Below are 16,046 nucleotides of genomic sequence, written 5' to 3' on the forward strand. Positions count from 1 at the left end.
GCTTTCCACTAGATGGGAGTATGAGATAACCAGATGTTGGAAAGAACCTTTAATGGCTGAACTGGAATATGCAAATTTGTCAACAAATGCTTACCAAATAAAGATTTTTCCACCAGCGTGCACAAAGAAAGTAGTTTGCCTCTCCACCCCTGTATACCTGCCTGTCTCTCTGTCTCTCTCTCTCAGAATGTACAAGTCAAATTCTCGTTTTAAGTTTGCATACTGCAAAAAGTGTTGTAGGGATACTCAGAACACCAAAATCTATAATTCATTATTATTTAGCAGAGGTTCATATGGGTTTTTAGGTTTTTTTTTGTTTCTGATATAGAGAAATCCCATGATTTATGTTAGCTTTAAATCTAGGAAACTTATGAAATTCCTTTTAATGCTAATAACATTTCATTGCTGAGTGATTAGTCATACATCTGTGGGAAAAAGTCTTTCTTTCTGATGAATTCTTACAATTCCTCTTCCTTGGATTTTTCACACTGGTCTGATTTGTACTATCAGGAAGAACTGGTGATGGCAAGGTTGCTTTCTTTCTTCAGACCCTAAAATGTATGCTGAGTATTTGGCTTTTTAATTCCCAGAAACACTTTCTCGAGTCCTTTCTGTTTCCCTGCTACTGCCGAAATCAGTAAACAAAATCACATGAGAGATTGAAATGTATTAATGCTTTTTCTTTATCTAATCATAAGCAAACATTTACTAGCTTTTGCTGTTATCTGTATTTTCCTTCCATGTACTTTAGACTTAGTCTTTTTCCTTTCTGAGTTGAAAGCTTAGCAATTTTTATTTGTTCCTTTATTCTAATTTGAGCATTTCAGCTGTAAATGTCTTTGTTTAGTTATCTAGATATTTTAACACGTATACTTACCCTAAGAGAATCTACTATTAATTGATATGTTTAGTACCTTCCTTTGCAGCATCAGTAAAATGTTCACATTTCCCTTCTCGTTTGTACGCTCTTAATGCTTGCAGTTAGTACTAACGTACATTTTGAGCACCACATGGTTTCCTGAATTCTTTGATTTCTTCTGTCACTTTGTCTAGTTTGTTTCTCTGAGAGACTTTACTGAGCCTTCACTTCTTCCCTCTGTACCTTTCTCAGGAGGCAAAGGTGATCTGTTCAACTCACATACATTATATATCATTCTTCAACTACCACATTTATATTTTCTACCAGGCTACAATTTTTTTTCCTTTGAACATATTACTATTTATTGATCATCTACAAGGATTTGAATATTATTTCCATGCCCACTAACACAACATCCACTTTTCAGGCCATGGATCAAGGAATAATTTCAACTTTCAAGTCTTATTATTTAAGAAATACATGTATATCATAAGGCTATAGCTGCAATTTTTAACACTAAATCCACATATCCTACAATTTACATATCTCCCAGGCATTTTGAATTTATCACTAGTTTAGTTGAGACTTTTATCAACCTGCTATACCCCATACCTCAGATCTGTTCCTCTTTTGCATTTATCGTATTAAAAAATTACAGTCCTTACCAATTTACTCATCCCCAAAACCTTCGTTCATTTTTTTTCTTTTTTTGAGAGAATGCACTTTGCCTTCACCATCACTACATCTAAATCAACCAAAGAGTTTAGTTAGTTGTATGGAGATCTCATATTTGTTTCTTTCTTTTCACCTGCACTGTCTAATATGCTAATATTTGTCCAGTCTAGTGTTTTTCAACCTTTTTCATCTCACAGCACACTTGAACCTATAGTTAAACTTCCATAGCACACTTAAATCATGTTAATTAAAGAAAATGAATTTTAAAAAGAATATACTTAATACGTTTTGAACTTCTTTCAAAAATAATTAATGATGTTTAAAACATTTTGTGGCACACCTAAGATCCTATCACAGTACATCAGTGTGCTGCACCACACCAGTTGAAAGTCACTGATCTAGGCCAAGCCACGACACACCTTATCTGAAGCACAGTAACGATCAGCAGAGATGTAAATCCCACTTGTACAGTAGCTACTTTACTCTCATTACTTAAAAGCAATACATTGCAAACTGAATGTGCAATTAGCATGTTAACTGGTTTCCCTAATTTCAGTTATGTTACATTGCAGTCCATTCTCTACATGGTAAATATTGCAAAATTATAAATATGTGTTGTTCTCACACCTGAAATCCCCATGATTTGGGAGGCTGAGGCAGGAAAATCACTGTGTCCAGGAGTTTGAGACCAGCCCAGGTAAAAAATTAACCAGGCATCATGGCATGCCCTGTAATCTTAGCTACATGGGAGGCTGAAGCAGGAGGATCACTTGAGCCCAGGAGTTTTGGGTTGCAGTGAGCTGTGATCATGCCAGTGCATGCTAGCCTCGGTGACAGTGAGACCCTGTCTCTAAAATAAAATAAAATTATAGATCTGATCATGTTATTCCATTGCTAAAAGCTGTCAGTGGCCCTGGCATGCTTGCATTTCATACAGGCCAGATTCCTGAACATGTCCTCCAAGTCCCTGCATGACCTCATGCCTCCCCACCTCTCCAGCCTTGTCACCATCCAGTTTACTTGTCTCACTACAGTTCCCAAGCCATCTTTGATTGTGGGACCTAAGGGTGCGATCTCTTTGCTAATGCATGACCACGACAAGTGCTCTTCCTTCTACCCGGAATATTAAAGTCTTTCCCTTTCTTTTCCGCTCCCCATACATAAACCCCCTCGCACAATTCACATTCATGTTTTAACCTAAATGTCACTTTCTTACGGAGTCCTTTCCTTACCAGTTCCAAGTCAAAATTATGTCCTCCAGGGACCCGATGCTTTTCTTTCCCATCACAGATGCAATTAACAGCTTTTGTGTGTATGTATGTGATTATTTAATGTCTGTCTCCCTACCAGACAGTAAGTTCTAGAAATAGGAGACTGGTTCCATTCTTTTTCTTTTTTAAATCCAACAGTTTTATCACAAGATACCTACTATCAGGTACATTACTTGGAACATGGGCATTAATGGCTGTTCCATGAAAGAATGTCTGACTGTGTGCCATACCGGAGTAGGGAAGAGGGCCCTGTACTTGAACTGTAAGAAACACCATGGTGGTTTTATATCTGGGTTCTCTGTTCTAATGCCAGTACCATGCTGTTTTGGTTACTGTGGCCTTGGAGTATAGCTTGAAGTCTGGTAAAGTGATGCCTCCTGGTATTTTTTTTTTTTTTCTTAAGGTTGCTTTAGCTATTCAGGGTCTTTTCTGGTTTCATATAAGTGCAAAATTATTTTTTCTGGATCTGCAAAAAAATGACATTGTTATTTTAACGAGTATTGCATTGAATCTGTAAATGACTTTGGGTAGTGTAAACTTTTTTTTTTTACATATACATGTGTTTATTGGGTTTCCATTTTTTGCCTTCACAAAATTAAAGAGGCTTAAAAATTTTTTTTTTTTTTTTTTTTGTAGAGACAGAGTCTCACTTTATGGCCCTTGGTAGAGTGCCGTGGCCTCACACAGCTCACAGCAACCTCCAACTCCTGGGCCCGAGCAATTCTCTTGCCTCAGCCTCTTGAGTAGCTGGGACTACAGGCGCCCGCCACAACGCCCGGCTATTTTTTGGTTGCAGTTTCGTCCGGGGCCGGGTTTGAACCCGCCACCCTCGGTATATGGGGCCGGCGCCCTACCAACTGAGCCACAGGCGCCGCCCAAGAGGCTTAAAATTTAATAACAATAACAATGTTTAAGTAAGGACTAGAAACAAAAACCTCGTAAAGAATGAACAAACATAAATACATTCAGGAAAGAAATTAGAGAATTGCTGCATTGAAATATTAAGCAATAATAATAATAATAATGCAAAGAAAGTAACATTCACATTGTCAAATAAGAGTATGTCTATTATAGAATGCTTTGACTCTGAGATTCAGTATGGAGTCATCAGTTAACTACTTCTAATTATTTTTTTTAAGACTCAAAAAATAGACAACTAATATTTATAAATAAAAGTAAAAGATAATTTCAAAAAAGGATCATATCAAATCTTATAGACAATAGAAAAAGAAGAAATACTTCAAAATCATTCTACTTAATCTGGGTACACCTGATATTAAAATTGGAGAGAATATATTATTATAAAGGGGAAATTAGAAACATATTTCACTTATAAATAAGGATGCAATATCCCAAACAACATCTTAACAGGTTGGATTAAAATTAATGTTTAAGTAATGTACTTTGTTCAAAATTAAATCCAATTTATGTGAGAATTAGTCACTATTTTCTTTTCTTGCATTTTTTTTTCTTCTTTTCCTTTCTGTCACCCATTCCCCCCCTTCTCTGTCTGCTCTCCCCTTCCCCCATGCCCCACTGTGTCATTAATTGTCTTTAATTGTCCTCATATCAAAATTGAATACATAGGATTCATACTTCTCCATTCCTGTGTTGCTTCACTAAGAATAATGTGTTCCACCTCCATCCAGGTTAGTTCAAATGCTGCAAAATCTCCATTTTTTATGGCTAAATAATATTCCATGGTATACATGGAATACAGCTTACCAAGCCATTCCTGGGTTGAAGGACATTTAGGTTGTTTCCATATTTTAGCAATTGTAAATTGGGCTGCAATAAACAGCCTAGTACAAGTGTCTTTATAATGAAAGTTTTTGGTTTTTTTCCTGGATAGATGCCCAGTAATGGGATTGCAGGATCAAACGGGAGGTCTAGGTTGAGTTCTTTGAACTTTCTCCATACTTCCTTCTGAAAAGGTTGTATTAGTTTGCAGTCCCACCAGCAGTGTAAAAGTGTTCCTTTCTATCCACATCCACGCCAGAGGATCTTGCACCTCTTGGCAAACCACCTCATATTGCCATTTGATCTTTACAAAGCAGACAAATATATAATGAGGAAATGACTCCCTACTCAATAAATAGTGCTAGGAAAATTGGATAGTCACATTTGGAAGATTGAAGCAGAATCCACACTTCTCACCACTCACAAAAATTAATTCACAATAGATAACAGACTTAAACCTAAGGCATGAAACTATAAGAATTCTAGAAGTGGTTGAAAAGACTCTTATTAATATTGGCCTAGGCAAAGAATTTATGAAGAAGACCCCAAAGGCAGTCACAGCAACAACAAAATTATCACATGGAACCTGATCAAATTAAAAAGCTTCTGCACAGCCAAGGAAACAGTTAACAGAGTAAATAGACAACTGCAGGATGAGAGAAAATATTTGTATGCTGTAACATCTGATACAGAGCTAATGACCAGAATCTACACAGAATTCATACAAATAAGCAAGAAGACATCAAACAACCCATAAAAAGGTGGTCGAAAGTTATGAACAGAAGCTTTTCAAAAAAGGTAAGATTTTGGCCAAGAAACATATGAAAAAATGCTCAACAGTCTCTAATCATCAGGGGAATGCAAATCAGAACCACAGTGATATAACTCCTAACTCCAGGGAAAACAGCTTTTATCCCAAAGTCTCAAAACAGTAGATGCTGGCATGGATGGAGAGAAAGGAACACTTAAGCACTTTTGGTGAGACTGCAAACTAGTACAACCTCTTTGGAAAGTAGTATGGAGATACCTCAAAGAAGTAAATGTAGATATTGCCATTTGATCCTGTAATCCCACTACGAGATTATAGTCTTTGATGTGAAAAGTTATGCCAGTTTCCCCATCTCATTTAATTTTTTACCCAAAGGGAAAAAAATTCATTCTTTAAAGAAGACACTTGCATTCAAATTTTCAGCATAATTCATAATCACAAAGGTGTGGAAACAACCCAGGTGCCCATCAGTACATGAGTGGATGAATAAAATGTGGTATACCATGGAGTATTACTTAGCCATAAAAAATGGTGACCTGATACCTTTGTAACAACCTCGATGAAACAAGAGACTATACTTCTCTAAGTGAAGTATCGCAAGGGTGGAAAAACAAACACCACGCGTGCTCACTTTTAAAATAAAACTAAGTGGTCAACACAAATGTGTACAGATAGCGGTAGAATTCAATAGAGATCAAGCAGGTGGAAGGGGGAGTAGGCGATGAGTAAATTCGTATCTCACAGTCACAATGCACACTATCTGGCGGGATGGTCACAATTACACCTTTGACTCAAACTGTACAAAAGCAGCGCATGTTCCCAAGACTTTTATACCTCTGTACTATTCTGAAATAAGTAGTAATAATATTAAATTTAAAACACCCAGCTAGCATAGACTTTTCATTTATCTGTCTTTTAGCACATGGTAGGTGGTCATTGGGTATTTGAAGTAATAATAGATGGAAGAGAAAGAGAAAAGAGGGGAAAGGAATGGAGAGCAAAAGAAATAGAAAGGAAGTGAAAAAAGCTGTAAACCCAAATTGAGATTATAGTCTTTGATGTGAAAAGTTATGCCAGTTTCCCCATCTCATTTAAAAACAATAATCTTAGGCAATGTGTACGAAATGTTAGCATGTAATAAAATATGAAACTTCTTTAAATTGGAAAACTTGCATGTAGTTTTTTGTGATTTTACTTAATTAATTTTTATATTTATTGGTTTTTGGTGAGAGCATAAAGAATACCAGATACAATTACACTCGGACGTGCCCCTTTGAGCCTGCACTCTTTATTCACATTCTAACTTTTCAAAGTCTTATAAAGTCAAAGTATGTTTTTATGTTTTCTGTTTTCTTAAATTTATGGATACTTATTTTTCCTCCAGAAAACGGACTTCCCTTTGTATGCCGTTATACAGAATATATTTAAAAGTATTTTATGAGCTCTCTTGAAAAATTACGTCTTTCATGGGGTAAGAAGGAAATAAGTTGTTGTAGATTAACTTACAAACTGTTCAAGTGAGACAATCATTTTAAGTTTTCAGACAGCAAATAATACCAGTGTGATTTCAGAAAACTTAAGAATTTTTGATCAGATTATAGATTTTTGATGATTGCCCTGGATGAATAGACTACGCTTTCTCTTTTTCTTTCTCCCTTCTCTCTTCGTTTTTTCTTGGTTTCAGTCCCATAGTATAATATGGCATGCATTCTTTCATATCTATAGTTTTGTAAAGCACTAGTTTTTTTTCGTTTGTTTTTTCCCTCAGTTTGAGAGGTTTGCTTCTCCCTTGCCTTTGACACATTGGATTAGTTCAGAGGCCTTAATTAGTTTGAAATGAGATTTGCTTTTCTAGGTCTTTGATTTTTTTTCTTTTTCTTTCTTTCTTTTTTTTTTATTAGAATGTCTTTAGCCTATAGTGGCTGAGGTTAGTACTTGGTTTTCAATATTTTATAGTAGGAAATGATGAAAGTCTTTGGTTTATTTCATAAACTGATACTTTGCATTTAATTAAAAGTTTTTAAAATGAACAGTTACTATTACTTTGTTACTTGCTGGTACAGCTAGTTTGTTTTACTTGCACACTTGTACATATACCTGATGTTTTCAAGCGCCTTAATTGTTTAAAAATCTCTGGCCGCAAAGGTTTTTGGGAAAAGATTGGTTTACCTCACATTTTTGTTTCCATTTGTAGTAACAATCTAGGGACCTCACAAAATTTATCATGGTGCCGTGGCTGTTAGTTTTTAGTGAGTGCTGTAAGATTCATTTGACATATACAGAATCTTCATTCTTTCCAAGGTGGCAAAAATTAGCTACAATGATGTAATTGTCATTTACTGGGATACCACACATTAGTGTCAACACATGCAGCAAGTTTTGTGAAAATACAACTTGAAGTTTCTTCTGTAATCTTGAGCACTGCTGTAATAGTAAAAGCAGAGTATAAAATTAGAGTTTGCAAGTTTGCAGACATGCTCTTGAAACAACTCACAGCCTTTCCACTCTTTCCCCTCTTCCTTTAGCAAGGTAGTGTCTTGAGCCGTTAATAATTTTGGTGTTTGTTTTTTTTTTTTAAATTCAGAAGGTATACAGAAACCTTTTCAGGTTTTTTATCTGATTTGTTCATGCACATGTACGTCTGTCAAATACCTTATTTTACCTTAGATACTTGTTGCACAGGCAGACACTGCTGTATTTAGAAATTTCTATTTTAGTTCATTAAAAACTGCAAAATGAATCTGTATCATGTACCAAACTGATTTAAAATAAATGTACATGTTTATGGAATTAAAAAATAATAAAAATAAAAGTATTTTATGAACTATAACATGTGTCAACATACTTATTAATTAGGTCTAATTGTTTCCTACTTATTTCCAAAATTATAGAAAAATATGTCGTAACTGCAAGTGCGGCCAAGAAGAACATGATATTCTCTTAAGCAATGAAGAGGATCGAAAAGTAGGGAGACTTTTTGAAGACACCAAGTACACCAGCCTGATTGCAAAACTAAAATCAGATGGAATTCCTATGTATAAACGTAATGTTATGATACTGACCAATCCAGTTCCTGCCAAGAAGAACGTCTCCATCAACACCGTTACCTATGAATGGGCTCCTCCGGTCCAGAATCAGGCATTGGTAATAGTGGGGAGAGGGTTCCCTCTGAAGTTCCTGCACTATTTATTTAGGTCATTTTCTTTAGTGACCTGTTCAACCTCACACACCACAGATCTGTTTTCTTCCCCAAGGTTCTCATTTCTTTGACTTCTAAGTCCTATTACATAACTTTGAAAATAAGACTAAATTCCTCATAAAAATTTTCTAACTACCTAGATTTGTTTATCCTTCTGAGGGAATGGTCTGACATTCTTAATAGTTAGATGAAAATCATATGTTTTGTATCAGTCTGGTAGCTCTTCTAGCTCACTCTTGAGAAAGTTTCTCATAAAATTATAAAGAATAGAATTTCTGCTATTGTTTAGAACTGAAATTAAAATGTCCAGCATCATACTCTTTTACTACGTAAGGCAAAAAAAAAAAAACAACAACAACAAAAAAAATGCAGTTTTGTGTCAAGCTCCTTACACTATTATAATACTAGGCAAAAAAGATTTTGGAAATCTTTTAAGATTAGTGTAAGTGAATCTTGTGATGATATTTTTTGTGTGATTAAAAACACTGCTGATTCTAAATTGTCTGCCTAAAAATTGTATTCTCTTTCAATTGTACAGTTGTTTATTTGGCTGCTGAGCCAAATATTTTTTAAAACAATAAGACAAAAACTTAATTTCATAGAGAAATTACCCTAACTAAATCTATTTAGAGTATCATTTTTTAATGTGTTAACATCTTGAGATATTTCTACTATGAAGATGAGTTCTTACTATGGAATAAAACCCACCTCTTTCTTAAATAACTTGCTTCTGATGTGTGTTATAAAATATCACACTGCCCCCTGGCCGAGGCATCTCCTGGTTAACACCAGTCTTCTGATGGTGCAGGCCAGGCAGTACATGCAGATGTTGCCCAAGGAAAAGCAGCCAGTGGCAGGCTCAGAGGGGGCACAGTACCGGAAGAAGCAACTGGCAAAGCAGCTCCCCGCACATGACCAGGACCCTTCAAAGTGCCATGAATTGTCTCCCAAAGAGGTGAAGGAAATGGAGCAATTTGTGAAGAAATACAAGAATGAGGCTCTGGGAGTAGGTGATGTCAAACTTCCCCGTGAGGTGGTGGATCAAGGCCCCAACCAAATGTACATCCCTGGTGGAGACAGAAGCACCTCAGCGGCCGTGGGGGCCATGGAGAACAAATCTGGCGAGCACAAAAGAACTCATTATGTAAGTGGAGTGGTCACATTGTTGGCCAGATTTGTGTATTTTATAGATTCCCTCTCTTTGAACTTTTTTTTTGGGGGGCTGTTCCTCTGTTTCCAAAAGGAAATAGGTAAGAGAAATAAATTGAATTAATATTCATTTTAGACTTGCCCTAGAGAGTCATCATGTTTGAAACTTCTGTCAGAAGCCAAATTTTCTATTTATCTATTGTCCAGGAAAATTGTGAGTTTTATGTACAGGCAGTATTTGGCATTGAGATGGTGCTCAAATATACTAATCTAGAGTCTGTTTCTAGATATAATTTTGGTGTCGCTTGCTTGTCACTTACATTTATGTGATAGTCTAGCTTTTTTTTTAAGTTTCTTCTAGAAATTAAGGTCTTTTGCTAATGACTTAGAGACAGAAGACAATTATGATACAGATGAACAAAGCATAAGAAAAAAACTTGCTGTAATATATTTCTCCTAGATCCAGCAAGCACATCAAGGCATAAGGCTTAGTCCTGAAAAAAAGAGTATTTATAAGCTCTAAGGTAATGATTTTTGAGGTAAAATACTAAAAATTTAGGTGAAAATTAGTTTTCCTTTTTCTGTAAGTGACATTCATTCAGGAAACAATGCCCCCATGACACAGGGTAAAGGAAGTAGGTTTGAGCAGCCTGGAGAAAGCTCAGGTTCCATTTCACAGAACTATTAATATGGCAACATTTGGTAAGTGTTGGTAAAAATTTGTGATTTTTAGTAGAAATTATTTCTCTTGGCAACAAATTAGTAAAAATTTGTGATTTTAGTAGAAATTATTTCTCTTGAAAGTTGTTCTCTGCGGAAGCCAGTGGTAAGAAATGGCAGTCTTTGGATACCTAGATTGTTTGGGACGGCTTTCTTTTCAGGCTTGCTATTGCTGCAAAATGAACATGAAGGAAGGCGATCCAGCCATCTATGCAGAAAGGGCTGGCTACGACAAACTGTGGCACCCGGCTTGTTTTGTCTGCAGCATCTGCTATGAACTCCTGGTCGACATGATTTACTTCTGGAAGAATGAGAAGCTGTACTGTGGCAGACATTACTGTGACAGTGAGAAACCCCGATGTGCTGGCTGTGATGAGGTATGTTCTCCTGAGCCACCTGCATGGAGGTTTCCTCTCTGTCCCTTTTCCCAGAGAGCAATAGGAATTAACCAAACATCAGTTGCTTTATTTGCATCTAAAAGAGTTCAATAAAAGAAACTTTTGATATCATTCATTCTGAGTGTCTGTGTTAATTGTGTTGGCTAATGAAAGACTGCCCAAAAATACAAATGATTTGGACTAAACTAAAGTGATAATATTAAGTCTAAGCTTTTGGTTATGATTTTCAGACTTTAAACCCCAGGTAAATATGTTGATATACTTGTAGATGGCTGATAACTAGCTTTGTCATTGATTCCAAAAATGAAAATGCATAATTCATGTTATTTTTGTCTCCTCCCAGCTGATATTCAGCAATGAATATACCCAGGCAGAGAACCAGAACTGGCACCTGAAACATTTCTGTTGCTTTGACTGTGACAACATCCTAGCTGGGGAAATATACGTGATGGTCAATGACAAACCTGTCTGCAAGCCCTGCTATGTGAAGAATCATGCTGTGGTGAGTCCCATTCTAAGGGTACGGTCGCTTCAGCCTGCTTTACATCTTGAGTTTATGCCTCTCTCTAAGCTTCTTACAAATAGGAGACAGAAAGCACTTCTTAAGTTGAAAGTATGGGATTCCTACCATATGGTGTTAAAATCCAGGCAGTTCAAACACGGTACATGCATGGACAAATAAAAGAAGGATTAAAAAGTAAGAACTTTCTGAAATAATAGAAGTTTATGAACATAGGAAAATCAAGTGTGGTGAAGCTCATTATGTTGGAGGGTTCTGCAGTCCCTAGACCCTCAAGGCAGCCTGGGTCACTGTTAGATTTTTGTAGAATTAATGATCAGTAGATTTTACCTAGAATTATATGGTCACATTTAACAATGAATGGTAATCAAATCACTGACAAAACTAAATTTTATGAAACCACAAACCCTGAAGTCTCTGTACCATTCTTGCATTCATTAGTTTTTTTTTATACCTAGATAACTTATTTCAAATATAATTGAATAGTACTTATCTCTGTTTCACAAATTGTACATGAAAATCTGTGTTTTAAGTAATTATATAAAGGTCCACAAATAGCATTACAGGGCTGAGAAAGAGAAGGCAGACCATCATCTAAAAGCAAGGGAATATAACATTGAGTGTGAAATCTTTCAATTTTACTCCAATAAGTTTGAAATATTTACACAAACAAGTTTATATAGTATTTGCGTAAATAGGTTTAAAAATACCAAAAGCACAAGGAAATTATATGTTTAATATTATGGATATGCTAATTACCCTGATTTGAACATTATACAATGCATATGCAGATAGAAAAATAAATATGTACAATTATTATGGGTTGATTATAAATAAAAATAAATTTAAAAATTGAAAGATTAATATAAAATGTAGAAAACTATAAGAACATTCTAAATCAATTACAAAGCTATAAAAGAAATACATACAAAAATAGATACAATAGTAGTTGCTTGCATGGTGTAACTACAAATTAGGAATGTACTTCTAATTAGAACACTTACTTTGTTGTATTCAGGAATATTTTTTGTTGTTTTTTTCTTTGAGTCTCACTTTGTTGCCCTAAGTAGAGTGGTGTGGCATCACAGCTCACAGCAACCTCAAACTCTTGGGCTCAAGCGATCCTCGTGTCTCAGCCTCCCAAGTAACTGGGACTATAGGTGCCCACCACAATGCCTGGCTAACTTTTTGAGACGGGAACTCACTCTTGCTCAGGCTGGTCTTGAACTCCTGAGCTCAGGCGATCCACCTGCCTCAGCCTCCCAAAGTGCTAGGATTACAGGCATGAGCCACCACACCCAGCAGGAATATATATTAATTATGCAAGGAAAGTATCCCTTATGTCTAAGGTAAGATTGAATTGATATAATTTATAGATTGCAGATATAATCTCTAGAAGCAATGTAGCTCTAAAAAATGTGGAAAGTTTATTGCAGGCCTGAAATAGATGTATGTAAGAAGGCCTTACTTCCCTGCCAGTTTACCTTCAGAGTAGCAGCCACATTTTAAAGTCTTTCCACGCGAGGATTCTCAGGCATTAAACTGGCCTCTTAGCCTTCATGTCTAATCATCCTTTATCATTCAGTAATTCCTGACATTCACGTTAGGAGATAGACTATGCTTAAGATAAATTAGGTACCGGACAATCTTTTGGCTTCTTTACTTGTTATAAAGTATTTAAAATAAAAATGTTGGTCACATTCACTTAAGACATGTGTAACCAAGAGGGCATGTGGACTGTATCCAGTGTTGGGGAGGTCTCAACTAGTTGTTTTGTTTTCTGCTATAATGTAGAAGGTTATTCCATTTTTCTTCATATACATACTTAAATAAAAGGAAAATGGTGTGATCGTGGCTGTCTATGTATGTGTATGTATATGTGCATGTGGATGTCATGCGTATATTTGTCCATAACATACCATGTGATACTGAACAGTACAAGGATTGTAAGTACTAATGTTCTATGATATTTGATTATACATAAATTATGACTGATTTTATGACAGAACAGAAGCCAATTCACTACAAGTTATATTTTAGTGCAAATTCATTATTCTCAAACACTGTCAGTATTTTTAATTGAGTCCTTAATTACTTTTAACATGACTAATTTACTACATTCTGTAAATTAGTATTAATAATCTCATGTGTCATAGGTAAAACTTGTAAAATTATCACTTCAAAAATTTAATGAAGAAAAATTATCTTATAAATTATAATTCTTTGTAATTACTAATGTGTAATTTAATAGAATACGCCAGAATCAAGTACACTTCTTTGGAATTTGTCATCAAAACTCTCCACCTTGAATGCCTTGGCGCTGTCTTACCAGCATCCAATCACCTGTTTGGCCTTCACCTGTCGATTCCCACGGTACTCAGCATACCTGTATAGACTTCCATTAACAGTTGTTGGCTATAAAGGTCGACTCTCAGTTGTGCATCTCCGGGGTTGTCATGAGTTTTAATTTATTATCTCAACAAATGTGTTCAGTTTGTCCTCAGATGAAAATGTTACTGCCACAGTTTGATCTCTCACCCTCTTCTTATGCCTCTGTTACTACTTAACAGGTATGTCAAGGATGCCACAATGCCATTGATCCAGAAGTCCAGCGGGTGACCTACAATAACTTCAGCTGGCACGCATCCACCGAGTGCTTCCTGTGCTCCTGCTGCAGCAAGTGTCTCATTGGGCAGAAGTTCATGCCAGTAGAAGGGATGGTTTTCTGTTCGGTGGAGTGTAAGAAGATGATGTCTTAAGGGCACCGAGAAGTATCAGCCCAAAGCTCTCCATGGTGGTCTGCATTTCTACTGTAAAATCCAATTTGAAACAATAAAAGGCAAAAAAGGACATGTAAAAGAAAAGAAATCTTTTCTTTGCTATTTTTTATCAACTTTTTTTTTTCTGTCTCAACTTTTAAACCCTGCTGTAACCAATTGATTTTAAAAATGTTAAAGAATTTTATCTTTCCTTTACTTTCTCAATGTGAAATCATTGAGTTGGAAGCTTTGGTTTTAATTAAACTTCATTTCCCTATCCCCTTTGTGCCAAATATAGTATACATTTATACATAAAACAGTTAAAAATTAGTGCCACTAAGTGGAAAGATGAGTATTTCTAGTTCTATACTCTTTTCCCCCCTTGTGTGTGAAATAAAAAGGAAATTAAATTTGCCCTAATGCCAAGGCATTTATTGACTCATCTGATTCACTGATCTTTGTCATGATACACACTAAATTCTTCCTCACAGAAAATAGGAATGCAGTGTGGTCTGGTATTAATAGAGCTGGTATTATAATGCCTATGCATTTGCTGTTTTCTGACTTAGACAGAGGCGACATTTTCTTTGTTACATTTCTCTATTTTTTCATTATGTGCCCTACCTCTCAGTATTCTCTTTGTAAGTTGGTGACCTCCATCTGTGGCCTTGAATATTTTATTATCACATGTGGTATAACAATATCCACGCTTTTTGCTTCTATAGATAATTCTTGGCTTGTATATAAAAGCCAAACCACTCATTTATATTGCTTTTAATCCAAAGAACATGTATAATTTTTGTACCTAGAAAACTGTGACTTATCCTGATTGCACTTGCCTTCCATGGTTCAGATATAATATTTTCGTGGTTTTTATTCTTTTCTACTGGATCTTGTTTTATAATATTTCTAAGCCTGTTACGGATATATTGAATGTCTTCTTCACTTATACAGTTTCATCCTTCGCTATTTCTAATGTCCCTTTTTGCTGTATACTTTTATACATGGCTATGCACAATGAAAATCAAGTGAGATGAATGCTATGTATATTATTCAAAATAAAATTTCTTTCACTTTAATGATTGTATCTTTATATCCTTTGAGGGGAAAAAAAATCCTTCTGCAATTAAGCATGTGTTACAGCAGGGGGCGATCTCTCCAAGGAGAAAAACCACCCAAACAAAAATAAAGGCCATTTCTGACAAGACAGAACAGAAGCTGGACTTTTATTATGGAGAAGGGAAGAGTTTTATAAAACTTTAAAATATAATCAGGACGTTTTTGGATCACATAAGATTTTTTTTTTCTGTTTGAAAGGAGGGAAAGTGTTAATTGAAGTTTTAGACTTTATTTTCTCTTCAGGTGAAACTGACCATCATTACTTATGCTTGAGTTGCAACTGTTAGTTTCCTAATATATAAGGGAAACAAAGAATTTTTTTCATGGAAGCCTATTGTGATAAAGGAAGAACATGGACAATGTAGTAAATTAATTCTTCCTAATATTAGCAGAGATGTTTTTCTCTCAGTCTGAAGTATTTCTTTCATAGTGGGAATGGCAGTTTTCTCTGACATACACCCAAAATAATTTCTTTCCAGCTTATATTTGGCCAATAGTGGTTCTTTTTACATTTTACCCACACGCATATGCATAAAAATACACTTTTATTCCTTCTGCACTGTGTCGTCTTCAACATGGAAAGGTACATTGTTGCGTGAACATGTCACCTTTTTTCAAGAAGCTAGTTCTGCGTTCAAATTTAAATGGCAATTTTACAAATATCCTTTATTGTCTATAAATATTAATTTATTCTCATCTTTTTGCCTTTATTTCAAATGGCAACAGATCTATTTGCCACAGCATTTTGTCGACATTGGTTAGACTTTTCCTGGACACGGCCGAGTGACTGAAATAAACTGAAGCAGAACCCCTGCATACCAACACAGCCAGTCTTAGTAAGAAGTTAGTTGCTCTTAAGATTTAAATG

The 16,046-nt window shown here is 35.6% G+C and overlaps 1 protein-coding gene across 2 annotated transcripts in view; it reads left to right on the forward strand.

The window, feature by feature from the left end:
- TES (testin LIM domain protein) overlaps positions 1-15,138 on the forward strand; it is a 52,896-nt gene extending 37,758 nt beyond the window's left edge. For both annotated transcript variants that reach the window (XM_053609351.1, XM_053609352.1), the window contains exons 3-7: positions 8,206-8,458; positions 9,322-9,657; positions 10,544-10,759; positions 11,124-11,282; positions 13,871-15,138. In XM_053609351.1, the coding sequence (XP_053465326.1) occupies positions 8,206-8,458; positions 9,322-9,657; positions 10,544-10,759; positions 11,124-11,282; positions 13,871-14,059 (1,153 nt within the window). In that variant the 3' untranslated portion in view covers positions 14,060-15,138. The remainder of the gene's footprint in view (positions 1-8,205; positions 8,459-9,321; positions 9,658-10,543; positions 10,760-11,123; positions 11,283-13,870) is intronic.
- Positions 15,139-16,046: the final 908 nt, after the last annotated feature.

The sequence above is a fragment of the Nycticebus coucang genome, chromosome 11 (genome assembly GCF_027406575.1).
Source record: "Nycticebus coucang isolate mNycCou1 chromosome 11, mNycCou1.pri, whole genome shotgun sequence".
NCBI lineage: Eukaryota > Metazoa > Chordata > Mammalia > Primates > Lorisidae > Nycticebus > Nycticebus coucang.